General features: G+C 51.2%; 1 protein-coding gene across 3 annotated transcripts in view; it reads left to right on the plus strand.

Moving 5' to 3' along the window:
• Positions 1-1,156: 1,156 nt before the first annotated feature.
• The window catches only part of Sez6l (seizure related 6 homolog like), a 155,920-nt gene continuing 135,667 nt past the window's right edge, over positions 1,157-21,409 (plus strand). For all 3 annotated transcript variants that reach the window (XM_050121049.1, XM_050121050.1, XM_050121052.1), the window contains exon 1: positions 1,157-1,253. In XM_050121049.1, coding sequence (XP_049977006.1) covers positions 1,157-1,253 — 97 coding nt within the window. The remainder of the gene's footprint in view (positions 1,254-21,409) is intronic.

Consider the following 21,409-nt stretch of genomic DNA (forward strand, 5'->3'; position numbering starts at 1 on the left):
CAGAACAAGGAGGTCGGTCTCCCTTGGTATGAGGCATCTCCACCTGGCCCTTGGCCAATGCCTGGCTACAAGTGGCTGCTTGTCTCCTCTGTGGAAGAGAGACACGTTGCTAGAGAATCTGAACTGGACAGCAGCGACCAGGGCTTGGGCCCAGAGCTCTCGCTGGGGGAGGGGAAAATGGGGCTCAGGCTCTGGAATCCTGGAGGTTCTTCAGAGCCCCGTTGAGAGCAAGACCATAGCCAGTGGAGCTGGGATCCTAACATGGGCGGTGGGGCTACACCTAGGAGTTTGTGGCTGGGTGTCTCCAGGGTGGAGAGCCTCTTGGTATCAGATAGTCCTGTGTATTGGTCCAGAGGTCCCTGGATGCAGTCGGTGTGACTTCCTAGGTTACTGGGACTGTGTGTGGAAGCACCAGGGCATTGGCGGGTGGGGCCCTCAGGGACCGAAAAGAGGGCTCCGCGGTGGAGAGAGCTGGCCTACTGACTGGGTTTGCAAGGACACATCGGGCACTCTTCCGCCTTGTCTGGCTGCCCCAGCATTTGTGGAAAGAGAGGGGACCCTGGGCCCACCCGGGACACGGTGGGATCTCCAACTTCTCAGGGCCTGAGGATCAGGCTGCCCCGGAGCGGCCCTCGGCCGCCTCCTCGCGCTCACTCCCCCTCGCTCCTCGCTCGCTCTCTGGCTCTTTCTCCTGCTCGCTCTGTCGCTGGCTCGCTCGGGCCCCAGCCCCCGCCCTCCGCTAGCTCGCCGCCTGCGGCTCCTCCTCACTCGCCCGTCGCCCGTTCTTGGTGCAGCTCTGCCAGAACCACCGCGGGCTGCGCGTCCGCCAGGAGCCGCTGCCTCGACCCTACTGCCCGGTTCGCTCTGCCCGGATTCTTCTGTCCGAATCCCTCTGCTTGTACCTCGCTGCACCGATTCCTCTGCCTGGACCTCGTTCTGAAACTCGGATGCTTGGAGCCTTCTGCTCACATCCCTCTGCCTGAACCTCGCTGCCAGAATCCTGCTGTTGGATCCTTCTGTCTGGACCCCGCTGCCTGGATTCATCTGACTGGTTCCGGCTGCCCGGATCCTTCTACCTGGACCCCGCTGCTCGGGTCCTTCTGTTTGAGCCCCGCCAAACGGATCTCCCGGTGAGGAGCCCGGCTCCGCAGCCACGATGCCCGTGGCACGGCCACACACCGCGGGACCCGGCAGGATCACTCTGCTTCTGGTCGCTCTGCTACTAGGGAACCCGGTGGCAGCTCGAGAGGAAGGTAAGTACCCCGAGGGCCCCGGCCCAGAGGGGGCAAAGTTGTAGCGGCTAACCTGAGCGGTAGGGGGTCGCGGCTAGTCCGAAGACACACACGCCGCCGGGCCGCCGGGATTCAGGGCTGAGCACCTCATCCCTGCCGGAGCGCGGAGGTGGGGATGCGTCTGAAGGACTCTTGCCTTGGACTTCAGTCCTTCGTCGATCTTTCGGGCTGGGGCAGACTCTTCTTTTGTAGTCCAGAGGAGCTCCTTGGAGTGGAGACCTCTTCAAACCTACAGATTCTGCAAGCTCTCTGTAACTGCACCCAGGGCTGACTGCCAGGTTATTTTGTCGCTCTCTGTGAAAGAGGATAGGTATGGGAAGGGGACAGCTGACTGCTTATCACCAAATTCCCTCCCATCCCACCATCCTACACTGGCTGGGGCTACCTGGAGGGGCTGTCCCCTGGATGGGTCCCAGTAAAGTGTCAAGAAATTGGACTTGGGTGTGGCTTTCGTAGATGGAGGGCACTCAGGGCTTCCAGAACTTGGTGAGAAAGAGATGTCAGAGCGCCAGTGGCTGGGCCCCTCCTCCCCCATACAGCCTAACCTCCCTTATCGATATTTGCAAGGAAGTGGAATGCTAGAGCAATCCAAGTGCTTGCTGGTTAGAAAAGGGTTTGAGTTTGTGGAGGTTGTCAATCCCTTCACTACCTGGAGCTACACCTTTGCTCCACCCTGCTGGGGTCCCAGGAAGTTATAATGAGATACTGAGGTAGAGACAGGAATGGGAAATCTAACTCATCCAAAGCTGGCCCCCAGAGCTATGGGGATTGACATACTGGGAGAGCCTAGTGTGCCGGGTTTGAGGGATTGGACCACTTAGCCACTCCTCTTGGCAAGGTGTGACCCTTATTTCCCCCGTGGTAACTTAAAACGCATAGTTGGGATGTCTACCTGAGTTGACCACAGCATGGGGTGCTCCCCTGCCCATGTGAAGTTCCGTTTCTTTTGGGACTTATTGATCTGGAGTTCAGGGGACAGGCATGCATTGCGACATCTCTCCAGGGAATTCTGTACCCCTGAGTTCAGCACCAGAGGCCCCGGACAGCTCTCAGCTCCAGGCCCTGCTTCTGAGTCTTGCTCTTTTCCTTACGACCTGGAGTGCCCAGAAAGTGAGATCACCGACATGCTTTGCCCTTCTTTATTTAACAAAACATACTACTAAGACACCTCCCCTCTTTGTGAGGTTGTGGTATTTCCAATTTACACCAGGTCTGGGCTGTTTCCCTGGGAAAGATGGAAAAGAGGTTTGGTTTAAATCAATGCTTTCTACCCAGCATGCCCTTTCTTAATTAGCTGTCTCTTTCCAACAATAGCGTGGTGGCCTTGAATGGGGTCCAGATTGCCCTGCCCCAGCTGTTAAATCTGTACACACACACACACACGCACGCACACACCACAAGCAGCTCAGAGATGTCCTGGAGCTTGCCATCTTTTCTAAAGCGATTCTCCTTTTCAGTTCTGCATTCTCTAAATCACCACTCTGGGCATGGTGGGTGGGGTCCTAATGGCATGTATTAAATGTCACCCAGGATCAAGATTCTGCATCCTAATGCCCCAGTGTGTGCCAGTGTGTAGAAGGAAGAGCAGGATGTGTACATTTGTGTTTTCAATTTTTTAAGACACTTTGTGTTTTCCAATGCTTCACACCACGTCTACTGAGCATATATGTTTTTTTAAAATTAACTTCATGGCACCACCAAGTCAAAGTCTACTGATGTACTTCTTCCAAAGGCTTATTACTAACCATGGGGTTCTGACTGAGTCATAAGAGAACCAGAGTGGCCCATGGGCACTGCCAGTTCTAAATGGTCCATTTGGAAACAACCGATCTTCCACAATGAATTCTATTTTTAACCTGCAGCTCAAATCCACACAGACCAGACAGGAGAGGTGTCAGAGGAGGCCAGTGTTGCAGACTAGACTTTCTGCTTGCCCTGTGAGGGGTGGGGACTTGTTGTGGTGTGCCTGCCCGTGCAGGGCTCGCGTTCTCTGGGATCCTTTGCTGGGAAGCAGGAATAAGTATGAAATGTATGTTTTTGAAGAGGGCCCTTATTGTCTAAAACACACATATGGAGAGTAATCATACGTACATGCTAAAACTGAGCTTTCTTTTTCCCTTGGGTTAACAAAGCAAATTCAATATTGCTCAGCAAGACTCTAACTTGCTACCTCCTGCGATCTCTGACATATGTCGCCGTTACATTCCCCATAACTCTCTTTTCCTATGAATTGCTGTCCTTTTTCAATGAGTTTGGGCTGCCTCCACCAGTGGCTACCTGATCCACACTTGAGGGATTCTTCTTGTGTTCACATCGCTCTGCTGTACGTAGGGAAACAATACCCGCCTACTTTCTTTTCTCCTCCAAGGCAAAGAGCATGTTTGCTGAACAGAACTGTTTGGTCCATGACTTCTGATCAGGAGTTCGTCCTTGCAAGGAATGCAGTCTACCCGCTCTCCAGCTTCGGGATGGTTTGCTGCTGCAAGCCAGTACTGCGTACCTCCACTAGGGGCGCTCAGGGTGGTTTGCTGCTGCAGACCAGTACTGCGTACTTCCACTAGGGGCGCTCAAAGCCGCAACTGGTAGCAGGAAAGAGGCAGATTTGGTTAGCTGGAAAGAAGCCCACGTGTGAGTCCTGATGAAAGCCAGGATGGTTTCTCAGCCAGGTGATGGCCTGGCCGTGTGACTCCACTCCCTTCTTGTTGTACTTGATCCTTATTCCTCCGGCATAAATCACTGCCAGCTTTTGATACACAGTGAACAGCGGGGAAGCAGAGATGAGAAGCCGGCAGAAGGATGCTGTTCTCAGAAAGGTATCTTCAAACTCAGACCCTGGCTCATCCTTATCTGCCAGTGTTTGGACTCCATTAGAGAGGCAGGGCTCTTCTGGAGAGTGACTGGGCTGAATCTGGGGAGCAGGTTAGCAGGGTTCAGGAAGAGCGGCGTTGAAATCGGAACTGCCCCCACCCCAAAGCTCACTCCATTGCTTGGATGCATTAGACCTTCAAGAAGACCATCTTGTCTGGGATTCCATTCTGCCACTGGGAGGACATAAACAGAAGCGGGGGTGATGGAACCAACCTGGAAGGGCGGTTACAGGATTCTTTCTGTAATTGGTGTAGCGGGCACACATCCGACAGGCAGGCCATGCTTTTCTGAGCAAACTTCCTCTATGAACAGGCACCAAGAAGTCAGTCTCCTGAAGTTAGGTGAAGCAGATGCTCACATAAACACTGAGGTGAGGCCAAAGTGAGGGGGAGGGGCCAGCAAGCAGCCCTAGTTGCCTGTCCACAGCCTTTTTTAGCAAGGGAGAACTTAGTACTACATGATAGAGACAGTTTTCCTTCCCAGACCCTCATACTGCCAGGCTTTGAACCTACAACCAGGAATCGGAGTTCACAGTCAATGGCAATGAAGGTGTGAGAGAACCTTCTAGAAAAAGTTCAAGTCTACGTGCTGAGTTCTGACATGGCTCTGTTGAAGCCACTGTAACAAAAATCCCTTGGGTTATATGACTGGAAACATATTAGTTCACTAATCATAGTTCTGGTATCTGGAAGTCCAAGCTCACAGAGTTGGTATCTGTTAAGGACTGCCCACTTGATGGCTGAATTCTCACTCTCATGTGCTGACCAAAGACAGTGAGGTCTGGGGCCATCAGCTCATCTTGGGGTCCAACCCCTCAGACACTTTCCAAAGCCTGTCCTGAGCGTCATCTAGTTAGGAATGGGAGTTTGATGTATGGAAGGGGGGACATGGGAGACACTCATGGCACTGTGCAAGGCCCTACTTCCTGTGCAGACCTGCACCCCAGCAAGAAACCTGAGGGTTCTGGGCTGTCAGTCTAGTGCTTTGGTGGAGGGATAGACCACTGTGGAGTCTGACAGGCAGCCATATATTGTTCTCACTGGGGCTGATAAGCAGAAAGCACTGGGGCTGGCCCTAAAGGGATGCAGCAGGGGCCAAGAAGAGAGTTCTACACCAGGAAAAGAAACCCTGTAGCAGACAGAAACCCACAGGAGGAGGATGGAGGCACATACACTTGCTGTCCTCCCTGTTCCCCCAGATTTCGGGAGGTCCCTAGATGAAAGGGAACAAAAGATGGTGAGCCATGGTGTTCATTGTCCTTCACTGCAAATGGAGTGCAGTCCAGCTGGTAAGAACATGCTAGTTCCCATTCAGTGTCCCACTGCTATGTTTGAGGAAGCAACCCTGAGGTGGCCCTGAGAATAGCAGAGAGTAAACCTGCTGGCTTTGTGAGGGTCTTGGAGCAGGAGGACAGGGTACCTCTGCAGACCACAGCAGAGTGTGTAAGTAATGAAAGAATCTATTGTGGGGCATTGGCTCTGTTCCAAGCCTTGTGCTGGGTGATTTGTGACAATCGTGTGGAGAATCCTCACCACACAACCCACCAGACAGAAATGCTTGTTACTCCTGCTGTGCAGATAAGGGAAACTGAGGCACAGAAAGAAGGGGCTCACAAATGGCTTGCAGCTATGTCAATCCCAGGCCTATATGCTACTCTCTTAATGTGGAGGACAGGTGTTACTTTTAGGAATCTCATTTTGGGAGGCAAGAAATGAGCAACTTATGACATTAGTATGTCAATGAATTCTGCTGTATTGCCCATTTTACTTCATATGTGTGTGCATGTATCTTGGGGGAGGCACTGATACAGGGTTACATGTATCCCAGGCTGGCCTTAAATGCCTAATCCTCCTGCTTCCATCTCCCAAGTGCTTGGTGACAGGTGACACCACGTAAGGCTCACTCGTGCCCTGTGACATCATGCCGTACACTTTGAAATGGATGCAGCAAAGCCTGTTGTTCTCGGATAAAAACCAGCCTTTTGGCTAGTTGTGGTGGCACACACCTAACAGCCCAGCTCTCGGGAGGCTGAGCTGAGTGAGGATTGTGAGTTCCAGACCAGCTAGGGCTACAAAATGAGGCCCGATCGTGTGTACATGTGTATGTGTGCCTGCATGCACATGTGTGTGTGTGTGCGCGCAGGTGTGTGTGTGTGTGTGTGCAGGTGTGGAGACCAGAGGTGGATGCTGCTGGTGGTCTTCCTCAGTAGCTCTCAACCTTACTGGCCGACCAGTGAACCCCAGAAGTCCACCTGCCTCTACCTCCCCAGTAGTGGAGTCACAGATGGACATACTTGCTTTTACATTAGTGCTGGGGCCTGAACCCAAGTCTTCAAGCAAGTGTTTTACCCACTGAGCCATTTTCACAGCCCCCCCCCCAAATCAATCTTCAAAATACACCTCTTGACACCAAGTCCCATGACGCCTCCATATTTCAAAAGGCCCCACACAGCAGGGTCCAGTCAACATTAGCAAGGTGGGTGATGACTGGTACAGTGCCTGGTACTCAGGCTGAGGATACGGAAGGTAAACCGAGTCAGAGGTGAAGGTGTAGTGAGACTGCAGTGATGACTGGTGAGTGTGTGGTGAAAACGTGCCGTGGTTATGGTTCCAGGTTCTGACCCTCACTGCTTCCCTCACAGATGAGGAAACTGAGGCTTAGAGTAGCTGAAGTTTCACCTCCAGTTGTCATCCAGAGATGGCTAGGGAAGCCTTGAACCCAGGCAGAGTCTGTGGGGCTGAGTTGTCCACACTGAGTTCTACCCTGTTGTGGAATAATAACATGGTGGAACAAACCTCCACCTAGACACAGCCACTGATTGGGCTCACTGAACTCCAAAGGCCACTGGAATGGAGATGTGGGGCAGCTAGAATTTTCCTAAAGCATTGACTTCAAAGAGGGAGCTCAGGGCTTATTCTGGCAGCCAAGACGAATCACAAAGCAAGGCTGCTCAATAGCCCCAGAAACCTTGGCTCACACTGAAACTGACTGAGTCAGAATTCAAGAGTTCCGGCACTTCTTAGCCACCAGCCAAAGTCTTTCCATCTGCCAGTTCTAGCATGATTAATAAAAGCCCAGGGACAGATACTGGGGTTCAACCTGAAGATCCGAAAAGCAAAAGAGCCAGCTACTGGTTCTTACCTCGGCCTCAGTCCGGAAATGGTAATCCTGTCTTCAGGAATCTCAGAAGGAGACTGCATCTCTGAGAGCTATCTCCTCCCATCTTATATTCCTCTCTAGTGCTGGGATTAAAGGTATGCACCACCACCACCTGGCCTCTGTGGCTAACTAGTGTGGCTATTGGGATTAAAGGTGTGCGCCACCACTGCCTGGTCTCTATGGCTGTCCAGTGAAGCTGTTTTACTCTCTGATCTCCAGGCAAGCTTTATTTATTAAAACACAAATAATATATCACTATATCACTATATCTGGTGGGTTGTCATGATCATTACTGTGAGGCTGCCGTCACAGGGCTGGGAAAAGCCAGAACAGTCATGGACTTGGCTCTCTCCAGGTAGTTGAGCCTTGGAGAGATGGGGCTATGCTGGAAGCTGAAGACCCCGAACACTCCCACTTCCTGGCCTTCTCGTGAGAGGAGGTGGCTATGAGACCAGTGTAAATCTACTGTGTGCCTACTAGACAGTCTCCCACCTGAGCCTGCCCAATTCTATCAGATGATACTGCTATCTGGGTTCTACAGAAGTGGAAACTGAATCTCGGGAATGCCCAGGCACTTGTCTCAGGGTCTGTGCTGGCTGGTTTTGTGTCAACTTGACACAAGCTAGAGTTATTTGAAAGGAGGAAACATCCACTCAGAAAATGTTCCCACCAGATTGGCATGTGGTCAAGCCTATGATACATTTTCTTGAGTGGCAATTGATTTAGGATTGGTGCTATCCCTGGTGCTGCTGGTCCTGGGTTCTATAAGAAAGCAGGCTGAGCAAGCCATGAGGAGCAAGCCAGTAAGCAGCCGCCCCTCATGGCTTCTGCATCAGCTCCAGCATTCAGGTTCCTGCCCTGCTTGACTCTCTGTTCTGACTGCCCTCAGTGATGGATTGTAGTGTGGAACTGTCAGCCGAAATAAACCCTTTGCTCCCCAAGCAGCTTTGGTCGTGATGTTTCGTCGCAGCAACAGAAACCCTAAGGCAGGGTCTTACGGGCAAAGCATGACTAAAACAGGATTCAAACCCAGGGTCTTTGGATCCCAAAGCCCAGCCTTGTCCTAGATGGTGGGGCTCTGCAAAAACATTGTCACTTCAACTTTGCTCAGACCTGTGAGATGGCTTCTATGTGAGGCAGTGTTCTGTTCTTGCTCAGGCTGTCCCTTCAGCCCCAACCACCCCGCTAGGACAGCCTGCTGCTGACTCAACTGAGGTCATGAGATAAAATTCCCAGCAGCTGGTTTCAGAGTGCAGCCTGCTGTTTTTCTAGCTCCCTGGGCCTACATGGTCCCCACACAAGACGAACACCATTCTCAAACCTTGAAGATTCTTTTTTTCCTGACAGGGTTTCTGTATAGCCCAGGCTGGCCTGGAACTTGCTCTGTAGCCCAATCTAGCCTCAAATCCAAAAGTTACCTGTTGCTTCTATCCCTCCATGCCAGCCATGTGGCTCTCTGCCCCCCCCCCCCGCCCATTCCTCAATTATGGGTAATTCACTCATTATTTCTTTGCAAGCCTCCCTTTCCTAGCTGATATACTTGACTAAACGCTAAGCACCCAAGCACCCCTCAACCTAGATCTGCCCCAGTGTGAGCACACAGATCATTTGTCAAAGATGCTAAGCTGTCCTCATCTTTACAGTGACACAGAGTTGAACCTCCCAGATCTGTGTGATCTCAGGCAGCTTCATCTTAAACAAGGACAATAATGGGGTCCTCCCTCGTAGGGTGGCTGCGAGGAAAATCAATGAGGCAACAGAGGTGAAATTGTTGAAGACATACAGCGAGAGGAGGAACAGAGGGAAATCAAAACATCAGGGAGGAGAAAGAGACATGATCAGAAGAGAAGACCCCACTTAATGCAAATGCTGTACAGTGACAACGGGTGCGCCACCGCGTCCTCCAGAGCCATTGTTTTCTTTCTAGGAGAAGATCTGGGGACCGTGTTCTTGCAGCTGAGCTTATTGCCAGATAGAAACTGTGGGTGCCCTACCTCTGGCCTTGGGATTTGTCTTCTCTTTGATCCCAGGCAGCTCCAAAGTCAGCTTATGCCCCACTGAATCCAGGGAAAACACAGAGATATTAATAAACATCAGGCTTCAGGGCGAGCAGTCTGACTTTTAAATCTGTTGCTTGGTAGATGTACATACACCCGAGCTGGCACGGACCTTGCCTATGAGGGCAGTCTCTGTCTTGCTCCACCCTAGTGACAAAATACCTGGGTGGGTGGGGTTCTGTCAGCCTTCTCATTGTCTGCAGTGTCCCCTCTTGAGGCAGCTCTCTAGTCCCCATCTGCCTTCACAAGAAAGATGTGCCTCCAAGTCCCATAACCGGGGCTGCAGAGCTAGGACCCATGCTTTCTCCCTGGCTCTGACTTCCATCCTAAAGGAACTCCAGGAAACAGGCTAGGTTCAGCGATGTGTTCTCATAACCCCAGCACTTGGGAGGCTGAGGCAGGAGGATCCCCAGCATGGACAAACATAGTGACTTCCATGCCAGCCTCAGATGCATCTAGACCCTGTGGAGAAAAGAGAGGGGGAAGGGAAGGATGAGAATGGGGGAAGAAGGGAAAGTGTGGAATCCTTGCTTCTCTCAAATGTATATTTGTCTTCTGAGAAGACACAGCAATGGGAACTCTACATCAGAGTCCACGAAGCCAAGGGCATCAGTAGCAGAGCAACATGGGGAAACTAGACAGGAAGCCAACACCAAGTCGTGAGCCTCTGTGCTGAGCTGGTACCTGTGTCTTTGAGGCACCCTTAGAGTGCCTTGCTCCTGGGAATAGGGCCATCTACACAGATGGCTTGAGTCAAGTAGGCGGAAACCCAGGGGCCCTGGGAGATCCAGCCACAGCCAGGGAACCCTGTGGGGCTTCCTTACTCTCTCGGTGAATCTTGGAGAGCAGCTGATGGAGAAACGCAGAGGGGGCCTGGGCTGTGAAGAACTCGAAAGTTGACTGAGGGAGGCATCAGCAATGTGATCAAGACCAAGCTGGCGGATTCAGTCCAGTGTCCAGGGTTGATCCTGAGCTTTGGACAAACCATAGAGGAGATGGGTGCTGAGCATGGGCCTCTGGGTGGCAGCTTCCTGGTCTAGCCTTACCCATCCCCAGTTTGGAGGCACATCCAACACTGAGCATTGTAAATGAGTGTGTGTAGGGCCTTCAAAAAGAATGGCCAGGACAAGAGCCAGGCTGGGCAACGTGGTGTGTCGTGACCAAGGGCATGGGTTCAAATCCCTAGAGGTATCTCAGACCTCACTGTGTGACCTTGCACAAGTCGCTCAGCCTTGTTCTGATGGAGCTGGAAGTGAGGACAGCAGCAAGCATGGGTTCCCGCTGCTCTGGGCTAGCCTAAACTCTCATTCCTGCTGCTCTGAGGTCGTCTTAACTCTCAGGTCTGAGTTCGCTTCCCAGACAGAAAACCCCATCTTCTAATAAGGTTCTGCCCTGGAATATTTGTGCTCCACCCACATTTCTTATGTTTAAATTCAACACCACTCCTGGGTAGCGGGACTGGGGCTTTGTAGGTAGCAATCAGCAGGAGGGCAGGGCTCTAAGAACAAGACTGGTGCCCTTTACAAAAGAGGCCAGGATGGGGAAAGGCGTTGGCCGTCAAAGCACTTGCTTTATGAGCATCAGGATGAGAGTCTGAATGCCCAGGCCCATGGAAGTGCCAGGTGAGCGTGAGCATGACACCCTGTCCACTATTCCAGTACTCAGAGAGCAGAGGAAGGCTCCGCAGAGCATGCTGACTGGCTAGATAAGCTGTGTCTGTGAGCTCTGGGCTCAGGGAGAGAAGTGCCTCAGCGTATGGAGGAAGACTGTGACGTCAGCCTTGGGCCTTCACATCCACACAAATGGGCACACTTGCTGCACACGCACAAATGTGACTGAAAAGAGGCCAGAAGACAACCCCGGACTCCACGTGAGAAGGCTGGGTTGTGAGCTGCAGGTCGTCACAGGCACTGGATTTTCTCATCTCCACAGTTAGGAGAAACAAATTTCTAAGAGCCACACATCTCCCAGTTGATGGGACCCTGTGGTTAAAACCCAAAGGGAACTTGAAGCAAAGACACCCAGGACAGCTCAAGAATGGACGGCTGGCCCAAGTTTTTGCCTTGTTTGGTTGTAATGAGGTTTTGTTGTGTCGCTCAGACAAGCCTGAACTCCTGGGCCTCCTGAAGTGTTTGGGTTACAGGCAACTGTGGTGCAAGCATGGAGCCGGGATGCTGCCGGGAGCATCACCCTCCCATCTCTCGACTTCCTGTGCATCTGCTGGCCCTGGCTCCCTCTTAGCCACCTGACTCCCATTTCCCACGTCCACCGATTTCCCAGCCTAAGCTCATCCTAGGCGATTATGATATCTCTAGCTTCTGCTGGAGAATGTGCCCTGCCTCCTTGGTAGCCAATCAGCACATGTGACCACTGCTCAGTAGGATTAGTTTCCTTTGCCAGCCCAGCTGCATCTCAATCTCTGCCACAGTTGGTGGCTACCATGCTGGACAGCGTGGAGTGAACACCAGTCTCCATTTTCCCAGAAAGTCATTGCACAGGAGTGTTCTAGGCCATCTCTGCCCTAACCAGGCTAAGAACGTTCCGTTTTTCCTTAATCCCCAGCTCAAGTTTTAAAGACAAACGCGACTTGTCCTTCACCGCCCTTTGTGTCACGAAATGGACTGGCTTGCTTAACCCAGACAGGAAGTGAGGTCACCTAGATCCGTAAGACAAATAGAACAATGACCACTTGAGACAAGGCTCATGGGCTCTGCTGCCTCCTTGAGACCTTTATGGTGCTAAGATGTGGTTCCAGCAAGCACATATGGCCAACAAGCTAGGAGGCCTCACAGTCATGGTGACTGGCTTGTCTTCCTCAACTCTGGATGTGTTCCTTGAGGGTCAAAGTTGATTCTTACCATTTCGATGAGTAAGTAGAATGAATGACTGGGTGGATGGATGGATGGATGGATGGATGGATGGATGGATGGATGGATGGATGAGTAGATGGATGAGTGGATGGATAGATGGGTGGATGGATAGATAAACTGATGGATGGATCGATAGATAGATAGATAGATAGATAGATAGATAGATAGATAGATAGATAGATAGATAGATAGATGGGTAGATGGATGGATGGATATATGGATAGATAGATAGATAGATAGATAGATAGATAGATAGATAGATAGATTGATGGAAGGATGGATAGATGGATGATGTATGGATGGTGTCTAGTCTTCAGCCAAAAGGTAGATAATATATTTGTAGAAAATATATATTCTCCCCATTCTTGACTTGGTGTGGGAATTTGCAGTTTGAGTTGATAGGACACAGGATATAAGAAAGCTGAAGGTGAACTTATTTAAAGTTGATCCGCTCTAAAAATCAAGCTGAGTATCAAGATAAAAGACATAGAGACCTGGCTCTGCTGGTGCAGGGGAGTGAAAGTGGAGAAGGAAACCCTGGGACAGAACTGTCTGGCTCTGACCCGGATGGTGAGTGTGAGCAAAAGGAAGTCCCTCACTCTCCTCCAGCCTCAGTGTCCGTCAGTAAAAGGAGATTCTAAATGCTACCCCACTCCCTCTGCACGGTCCGGGGGGGGGGGTGAGGGGTGGACGGATTCCCTTCCCTCCCTGCACAGCCTCTGCACGGTCCAGAGGGGATGCATGGATCCCTTCCCTCCCTGCACAGCCCCACCACCAGCCTTTCCTGCTCCGCTCCATGCAGACAGTAGCCTGACACTACTCAGTGCACAACCCACGCAGCTGTGTGTGGCAGCCCCGGGTGGGGAAGTATACCACACCCCTACATTAACCTTCAAAGGGGGGCGCAGAGTCCCCCAGCCCCACAGCATCTCATTCCCTGAGGATTTCAGAACAGCCCCTCTACTTTCTGCACCCTTTGAAAGCAGGCTTAGCAAGTTGTAAAGCTAATTTGGGGCCAACTGCCTTGGAAATTAATGTAAAATATGTGGAATCAAGCCTCATTTTCCAGGGCTTCAGGAGGGGAAATTTGCCTAATTTATGGCATAAATAAAAATGATGTGCTGAGGCTAATTTGCATACTTTAGCTTCGATTGGGGTTAAAGACAAAGAAGTTTTTGTTTTGTTTTCACCCCTCCTCTTGCCTTGAATTGCCTACTGACCCAAATGTCACAGGAGCGAACACGTAAGCAGGTTCGTCTCTGCCTAGGCCTCCTCAGCTATGATGTGGAAATGGCCATGGCCCCCAGGGTGTAGTCACAAGGAGGACCTAAGCTGAAGAACTCAGGGCCTCAGCGTGTACTTGCACACAGCAGGACCCTGTGATGGGCGCACAGGACAGGCATGCCGCTGTCGTCAGGGTAACTTGCTTCCTTCCTGGGTCCTTTGAGCCTCCAGGGCAGGGGCAGAGTCTTATTTCTCTCCATCCCCACCTCCCACTACTGCATTTCCTGATGGTGAAAGCTCAGGTAAGGTGCAATGTGGCCGAACATATGGGTGTGTGTCACCTGCTTCGGTATGCAGGGAGTGTTTGTGTTGAAGAGGGCATGTGTGCGCGCATGTGAGTGTGTGCACTCACCTGTGTGCGTACATACGATGGTCAGAGGTTGATTTTGGATATGCATATCTTTTTCTGTAGCTTTTCACCCTATTTAAGGGTCTCTCACTGATCCTCAAACTCACCATTTGACTGTCTTAGCTGGCTAATAGCCACGCCCCTCTCATCCTCCAGAGCCAAGGAGACCAGCATGCACAGCTTTGCCTAGTTTTGACACAGGTTGCTGCGGTGCTGGGCATCCAAACTCAGCACGCACTTCCCCCACTGAACCACCTCCCTGCATAAGTGGTTCTTACATAGAGAGATGCGCCGGTTTCCACACAAGCTCTGGGCGTCAGCAGACAGACATCCCACCTTCCTACAAACAGCCCTTCCCACCCACGGCTCCGCAGCTGGCTGCGACTGGCGTGAATGAAGCACTGCCTTTCCTGGAATCTTGGGGTGACAGCAGTGTCACCCAGGACAGAACTTGCTCTTTTATGATTCCCAGTAGATAAAACATTTTGTGAAGTCCTGAAGAGCGGTGTGATTTTACGACCCCACATCTACGCTCTCTACTTCCCAATTTAAAGTATTTTACTATCTTCTTTATTAAATGGAGGCTCTGAGCAAAAGGCACAGACAAGGTGGGTGCATCCCTCACTCTCTGCCTGGTGGCTTATCAGCAAGGATCAGCTCAGCCCAACCACAGAACCCTGGAGATAAAGTTGGGGCCCTGGGACCTTCCTGAGCCCGGGACCTGTGTGCTCGAGGATACTGTGGGGTGGCCTCAGCGCAAGGGGGGTGCAAGAGGATAGGGTCTTCTCTCAACCCTGCTCGCCGTGAGTTCTAAATTAGTAGATCTAGAATGCTACACCGGAGAAACTCATGGAATGTGCTAGAATCACGCAATGAACTTGGGTTTAATTATTAGGACCTGTGGCAATGGTAATTCGTCGTGAGCTCAGGGTGCATCCACTCTTGAAGACCTGCTTACTGTCTGCCTCAGCACATTCTACCTCTTAGAAGGTGTGAGGGGCACAGCCACACACACAAACGAGGGGTATGGCTCCAGCCGCTCTCTGACTTCAGGCGAAACTCCAGGGCCTCTCATCCCTTGCTGTCCCTTGTGGGCCAGACTGCAAGGTAAGAAATAGGGAGCCAGCACTGGGGCTTCATGAACTCCAAGACCACTGTCTATAGCCAAACAGGCTAGCCCAGGCTTGCCCTCCTCCCTAAAAAGCAACTATGTAGTGGGGCTCTTTTTTTTTAAGATTTATTTATTTATTATGTATACAGTATTCTCAGTGCTCTGCCTGCAGGCCAGAAGAGGGGACCAGATCTCAAAGCGGATGGTTGTGAACCACTGTGTGGTTGCTGGGAATTGAACTCAGGACCTCTGGAAGAGCAGGCAGTGCTCTTAACCACTGAGCCATCTCTCCAGCCCCAGTAGTGATGCTCTTTAATGAGACAAATAAATGTGCCATTCCCAGAGAGCCTTCAATACCCACCCCAGAATTCACAGGGGCAGAAGAGGGGCCTGCTCAGAACGCACCTGACTTTGGTGGTCACGGTAATTTGCTGGTGTTTTATTCTGTGCTGTGCCTGTGTAGACACGACCTGGTGCTCTGCTGAGGGGTCCAGAGATGCAGCCAAGCATGTCCCGTAAAGTATTGACTTGGACAACTGGTTAATGAGATTTGTTCCCAAACAAATTAATTACTCCAGGTCCTGGGGAGGATTTTATGGTAAGTAGCAATAGAAGAGCCATTCCTGGTGCGTGTTGGAGGGCTACACCATTGCACCCCTTCACAGACAAAGGTGCAGAGCCAGTGCTGTGGGAGATGAAGCCCATTGTTCAGATAAGGAAACAGAGAGGCTCCATGATGTGACAGTCTCTCGGTCCTTTGAGGGGAACAGGTGTGGTGTCTCAGAGGATGAGCTCAAGCGAAGCATATGTGTTTCTGATTCTTACTGGTTTTCTTCTTTACCGGTTTCTTTTATGTGCTGGGAATAAGATTCAGAATTCCCCTGCGTACACCCAGCACAAACCTCTTGAATCCCATCTCACTTGCCTTCCTGCTCCTGCTGGCTGCCATGTTTCCACTATACCAAGGAGCTATCTCTACTATGGTAAGCTGATGGGCCTGCTCTGCTTACAGTGTTTGAGTGTCTCTTTGTCAAGAGGCCACGGAAAAGCAGGAGCTGGCACACTGACTCACCCTTAAACATCACACTGTCCATGCGCTCTGCTCTGGCCTCTGGAGCAAGAGAGAGCAGTCAGTGCCCACCCTCCATGAACTGTGACTCTGTTGGATCCACCCACATCGTTCCGAGTCCACCCATTCACTCTCAATCAGCATTTGTTAATAGTTCACGAACTGGATTGGATCCTCCCAGCATTCAGATCACCCAGCATCGGTATAATGGGGTGAGTGGAGATACCAGTGTGTTCCTGGAGTGTCAGAGGAGGGGACAGGCATGTGTGGACCTGCTAACAGACAATATAGAAATGTCAATATCAGCTGTGTGACCTTGGGACTTACTATCCTCTGGGCCTTCACATCCCCTTCTATAAAGGCTGTGTTAGATCAGTAGAAATCACATAGGATATTTGGCAAGACCCAGAAGCCCACGTGACTGCATGCCCAGTGCCCGGAACCCACAACTGAGCTTCTTACACTGACTTCTGAGTATTCCTGATACATTGGTCAACCTTGCCTGTGTGTATGTGTGCATATGTCTCTGTGTGTGCATATGTGTGTTTTGTGTATTGTGTCATGTGCATATATGTGTTGTATGTGTATACATGCATATATGTATGTGTGTATCTGTGTGTCTCTGTGTCTGTGTGTCTATGTATGTGTGTGCATGTGTGTATGTATGTGTTCATTTGTGCGTGTGTGTCTATGTATGTATGTCTGTGTGTATATGTATGTGCTATATATGTGTGCGCACATGTGTATGTGTGTTGTTTATATGTATGTGTTCGTGTGTGTTTATTTGTGTCTATGTGTGTATGTTCATATGTGCATGTGTGTAGAGGCCAGAGGTTTACATTGGTCATCTGTTCTTGCTCTCTACCCTATGGTTGGAGGTAATTTCTTGCTGACTCTGGAGTTCATTGGTTCAGCTGGCCACTTAGCTCCAGGGTACCCCGTCTCTCTCTGCCTCCTTGGTTCTGGGATTTCAGACATGTGTCCCTGTTCCCAGCTTTTTATGTGGGGGACCCAAGCTCAGGTCCTCCTGTTTGTTTGGTGGCAAACTCATCCCTGATTGGGTCATCTCCCTGGCCACTATTGCCTGCACTGCTGATCACTAGCCTGTTCCCCCGGGAGTCTTTCCTCGAAGTCACTGTAGTTACATTTACTCTCTCAGTGAAGCCACACACTTGTCCTTTGAGTCAGCTCCTGAATCCCCACTGGACTATCTCTGAGCCCTGAAGAGATGGAATGATCGGCTGCAGCTCACACGGCAGGGTGTGAGTCTCTCTCTGTGACTCTAAAAGGTTGTGCTTCATCCCAATGACATGGATGGGATGGGATGGGGGTGGGGACTCCTCTCAGCCCACCGCATTCCCCCCTCGGTGACAGTCATACCCTCGTGGCTCATCTTCCTGGAAAAGTCAGTTCACTCTTCTAATGAGCCAGGGCAATGTGGCCAGTGAAGGGTGTGATGGATCCCACCCTGGCCTCCTGTGTGCCAGGTGCAGGTCTGTGGTGCTCCGGGGCGGCATGCTGGGCATGAGTTATTGCTGCCACCAGCCTGCCTTTCTGCTCCTTCACTTGCAGGGAACGGCTGCAGCCGGGGTAGGTGGACTCTCTAGCCTCACTTCTCTGCTCTCCTGGGGGGCCGGCCAGAGTGTAAAGCATTGGAATGAACCAGTATGGCTGGGTCCCCAAGAGGAGGGCAGCGTTCAGAGGTGACATTAAAGAGAAAAGTTGTTCAGGATGGGAGATGCCTCAGAGGCTAACTCGCCTTCCACACCAGAATGAGGACAAGTTTAGATTCCCAGAACCCACATAAATCCAGAGCTCAAAAGGCAGAGATGGGGCCCTGGAGCAAGCTGGCTAGGTAGACTACTGGAATTTGGAGCTCTGGGTTCCGTTATGAGATTCTGCCTCGGTGAGTACGGTAGATAGCGAGGAAGACCTCAATACCAACCTTAGGCTTATGCGCACAAGGGTGCGCACACGCACTCAGGTGCACATGCACATCAGGAAACTCAGACATCCGTGGGGCCCCGTGGAGGGTGCAGACTCAGAGAATACGGCGGGTTCGCAGGGGAATGGGGTGCTTGCTAACGGGTTGTGATTTGAACGCAAAGCGGCCCCTACGGTGTGCATGTCTGAAGGTTTTCTCCCCAGTTGCTGAAACTGTCTGGGAGACTGTGGGACCTTCCGGAAGTGGGACGTCGTCGACAGGGGAAGCAGATGTAGTAGGGCCAGACCTGAGGCATCACAGTCCCGTCCTCAAGCTGTCTGCTCTCTGCTTCCTGACTGAGCCGCCACCTCAGGCTCCTGCCCCCATGCCTTCTCTGTCACTACAGATTGTACCCTAAACCATGAGCCAGAATAAACCCGTCTCCATTTTAAGTTACTTCAAGTCAGCCCCCCCCCCCCCATGCTGACTGCGCAGCTGTGCAAAGGTCTCTCTCCACACTACTTGACACAGGGTCCTGGAAGTTCATGACGTTCAGCCAGACAGAATCTTTGAAGCAGAAGAGACAGGATCCCACAGGACCATGGAGGACAGGAGATGAGGAGAGGGCCTTTTGGACTACGTTTACAAGCAGGATGGGGTCTGTTTGAGCTGGAAAACGCTGTTTATGAAGAAGAATTCAAGAGAAGGGGCTGAGTCCCTCGGGAGCTCAGGCTTGAGAGTTCCCATTGTGCCCTGCTCCCTGTAAAGTAACCCACTGGCTGCTTCCTGACCCAGCTAAAGTCGGGGACATTGTATGCTGTCCCTAAGGCCCTCTCTGGGTGCAGCCTCTCTCCAGCACAGGGAAGATTGAAAGGGTGTTGGATGGGCAGAGAATGCTAGAAGCCTAGGGCTCCCACTGGGCTGACACCTTCAGCTCACCTGTGCCGCTATCCCCACCCCCAACCTACCAGGCACCTCAAAGCCTCTCTTTGTTCCTCCATTAGCATCAAGAACACAGGAAATGAAGGGACTAAAAGACTATCAGTTGGGGCCTACAATGATTAATTCACAGTCCCGCCTCCTGGATCCTGATCAGATCAGACAAAAAAGAACCCAGTGTATGCTACCTTCCGCCCAACGATACTGGGTAAATTAAATGACATTTACAGTACAGCTTAACTATAAAAATGTGCTTGGGGCAGAAATTAGACGTAGCGAGCTTGTTCTGGCAAAAGACATTTTTATAAACGCACGAACAACCTGAACCAATTCGGAGGGCCTGTCATTTTGATTTAAAGCAATGACGCAGGCTGATCCCTATGGAGAATACACGATTATCCGGATGAGAGAAGGCTTGGAAAGCCAGTCATCCACTGAGCTCTGCCCTGAACCCCTGGACTTGATAGCACCAGGAGAAGAGGGGCGACCTTTGTTCCTGCACACATGACACACATCTCCCTGGTGCCCAAATGTCTCCTCTTCCAGGGAGCCTCCCAGTGCTTTAGGCTGATTCTGCATTGCCGCATGCTTTGAGGTGACGGCTGCGACACCGGTGATCCCAGGGTCTTGGGGCTCAAAATAACAGGAGTCTCGGGTGTCTAGGATCTTCCAGGGCTCAGCTGAGAAACTGTTCTGCTACATGGGGTACTGAGCAGAGGCACAAACATCCAGAGGCTTTTGTGGGCTGGAAGGTCCTTAGGGGTCACCACTGATCACACTGACCACTTGGGGCTGCAAGCAGGGGCTCCCTTCCAATGTATGCTGCCCTGGCTCTGCGGCTGCCAGTGTGGCCCCATTCCAAAAGGGAACTGATTGTCTAGACGATTAAAAGCCAAAAGTTTCCTCGGGAGAGGTACACACTGCACTCCTGAGGTCAAGACTCTTGAGTCTTGAAGGGGGCGTGGTCATCTTTAGGGCGTGTCAGAGACCCAGTCCCTGTGGGCTGTGGACTGGCAGGTGCTGTGCCGTGCCAAGCTCACCCCACCCCTGGGCTGGGTTTAGGTTTATCTGTGTCTGTTTACACAGAGAGTCCTTGCCTTGTTTGTTTTTGAAATGCAGTGGATTGGACAGAAATGCCACAGTCCCAGGTGTTTGTTCCAAGCTTAGCTTCTCTTAACCCAGGAGGGCAATGTGAAACATCGCAGGGTTTAAGCAAGCATATTAGTATTCATTTATAGAGTCAGCAGCTATAATCGTGGCAGGTCCTCATAACAAGGATTAATACCAGCTTTAAGTATTAATAACCCAATAACTCCGATTGCCTTAGCACCAGCAGATGGGATCCTGCCTACAGTGAAGCTGCGTTTGGCTTTTAGAATAGGCTTCTGTTCCCATTTATTACCTTGTTAGTCTACCCAAAAACCTTGTAAGCCCCAAAGGGAATTTTGTAAGAACCCACAGAGTACAGATATGGAAACTGAGGCAGGGGATAGAATCCATCGACTTGCTTGAAGCTCATTTATAAAGTGCCTGCTACATGTCCCTCCCAGAAGAAATCAAATGTCCTTCTTGCAGCAGTGCAGTGAGCCACGTGGCTCTGTCACAGACGAGGAAGCCGCATGGAGCCGTGACGTCCTGGACATGATCTTACAGCTGGGCTCAGCTCTGTGTTGTTCTAACTAGAACTCCATGGATGTTTCCAGAATGCTACACTACTTTCTCCCAGAGCATTGGCTGGGGAGGGGAAGTGACAGGGTCTCCGCATGTAGTCCAGAGTAGTCAGTATGTAGCCTAGGCTAGCCTCAAACTCAGTGCACCCCAGCCTCAGGCTCCAAACACTGGGTTCACAGGTGTGAATCACAAACCCAGCTCCTAAGTCTCCACTTTTAAAGTTCCTTTGAGAACTTTAAATAGATAACATTTAAATAACATAGATAACGTCTATATAAAGATAGCATGTGAATGGCTGAGGAAATGCTCACTAGGAGAAGTGCTTGCTGCACAGACCTGAGGGTCTCGGCTTTATACCCAGAACCCCAGTGAAAGTGGGCGTGGGGGCATCTGCTCCTAATCCCTGCAAGCCCGGGTCTCCAATGAGAGTCCCTGCCTCCAAACCAAAAGAGATATGTCTGCAGAAGAACCACACTCATGTGTGCTTACACACAAACACTCCCACACACAACACACATCAAATTAATTTAGGAAAACCACACAACATGCAATCGAGGGCTCTTTCCACACAAACCCTCCAGTTTCTCAGCCATTCATCACAACCTTTTAGGGCACATGAAAACATGTATTCTCTACATAGTCTCCATCCCAACATGAGCATTGCTGTTCGCCTGTAGATTCCAGCGACCCCACATGGGACGAGCTCTCAGGATAGCATCCTTTCAGTGAAGCCAAGGTTACAAGGAGGTATGTTCCCAGAAAGCAGGCTGGCTAGAGCGTGGAACTACAGGTCCACAGGTCAGGTGCTCCTTGGAT

This window comes from Alexandromys fortis, unplaced genomic scaffold (assembly GCF_014885135.2).
Source record: "Alexandromys fortis isolate MF-2015 unplaced genomic scaffold, M_Fortis_MF-2015_v1.1 scaffold_197, whole genome shotgun sequence".
Lineage (NCBI taxonomy): Eukaryota > Metazoa > Chordata > Mammalia > Rodentia > Cricetidae > Alexandromys > Alexandromys fortis.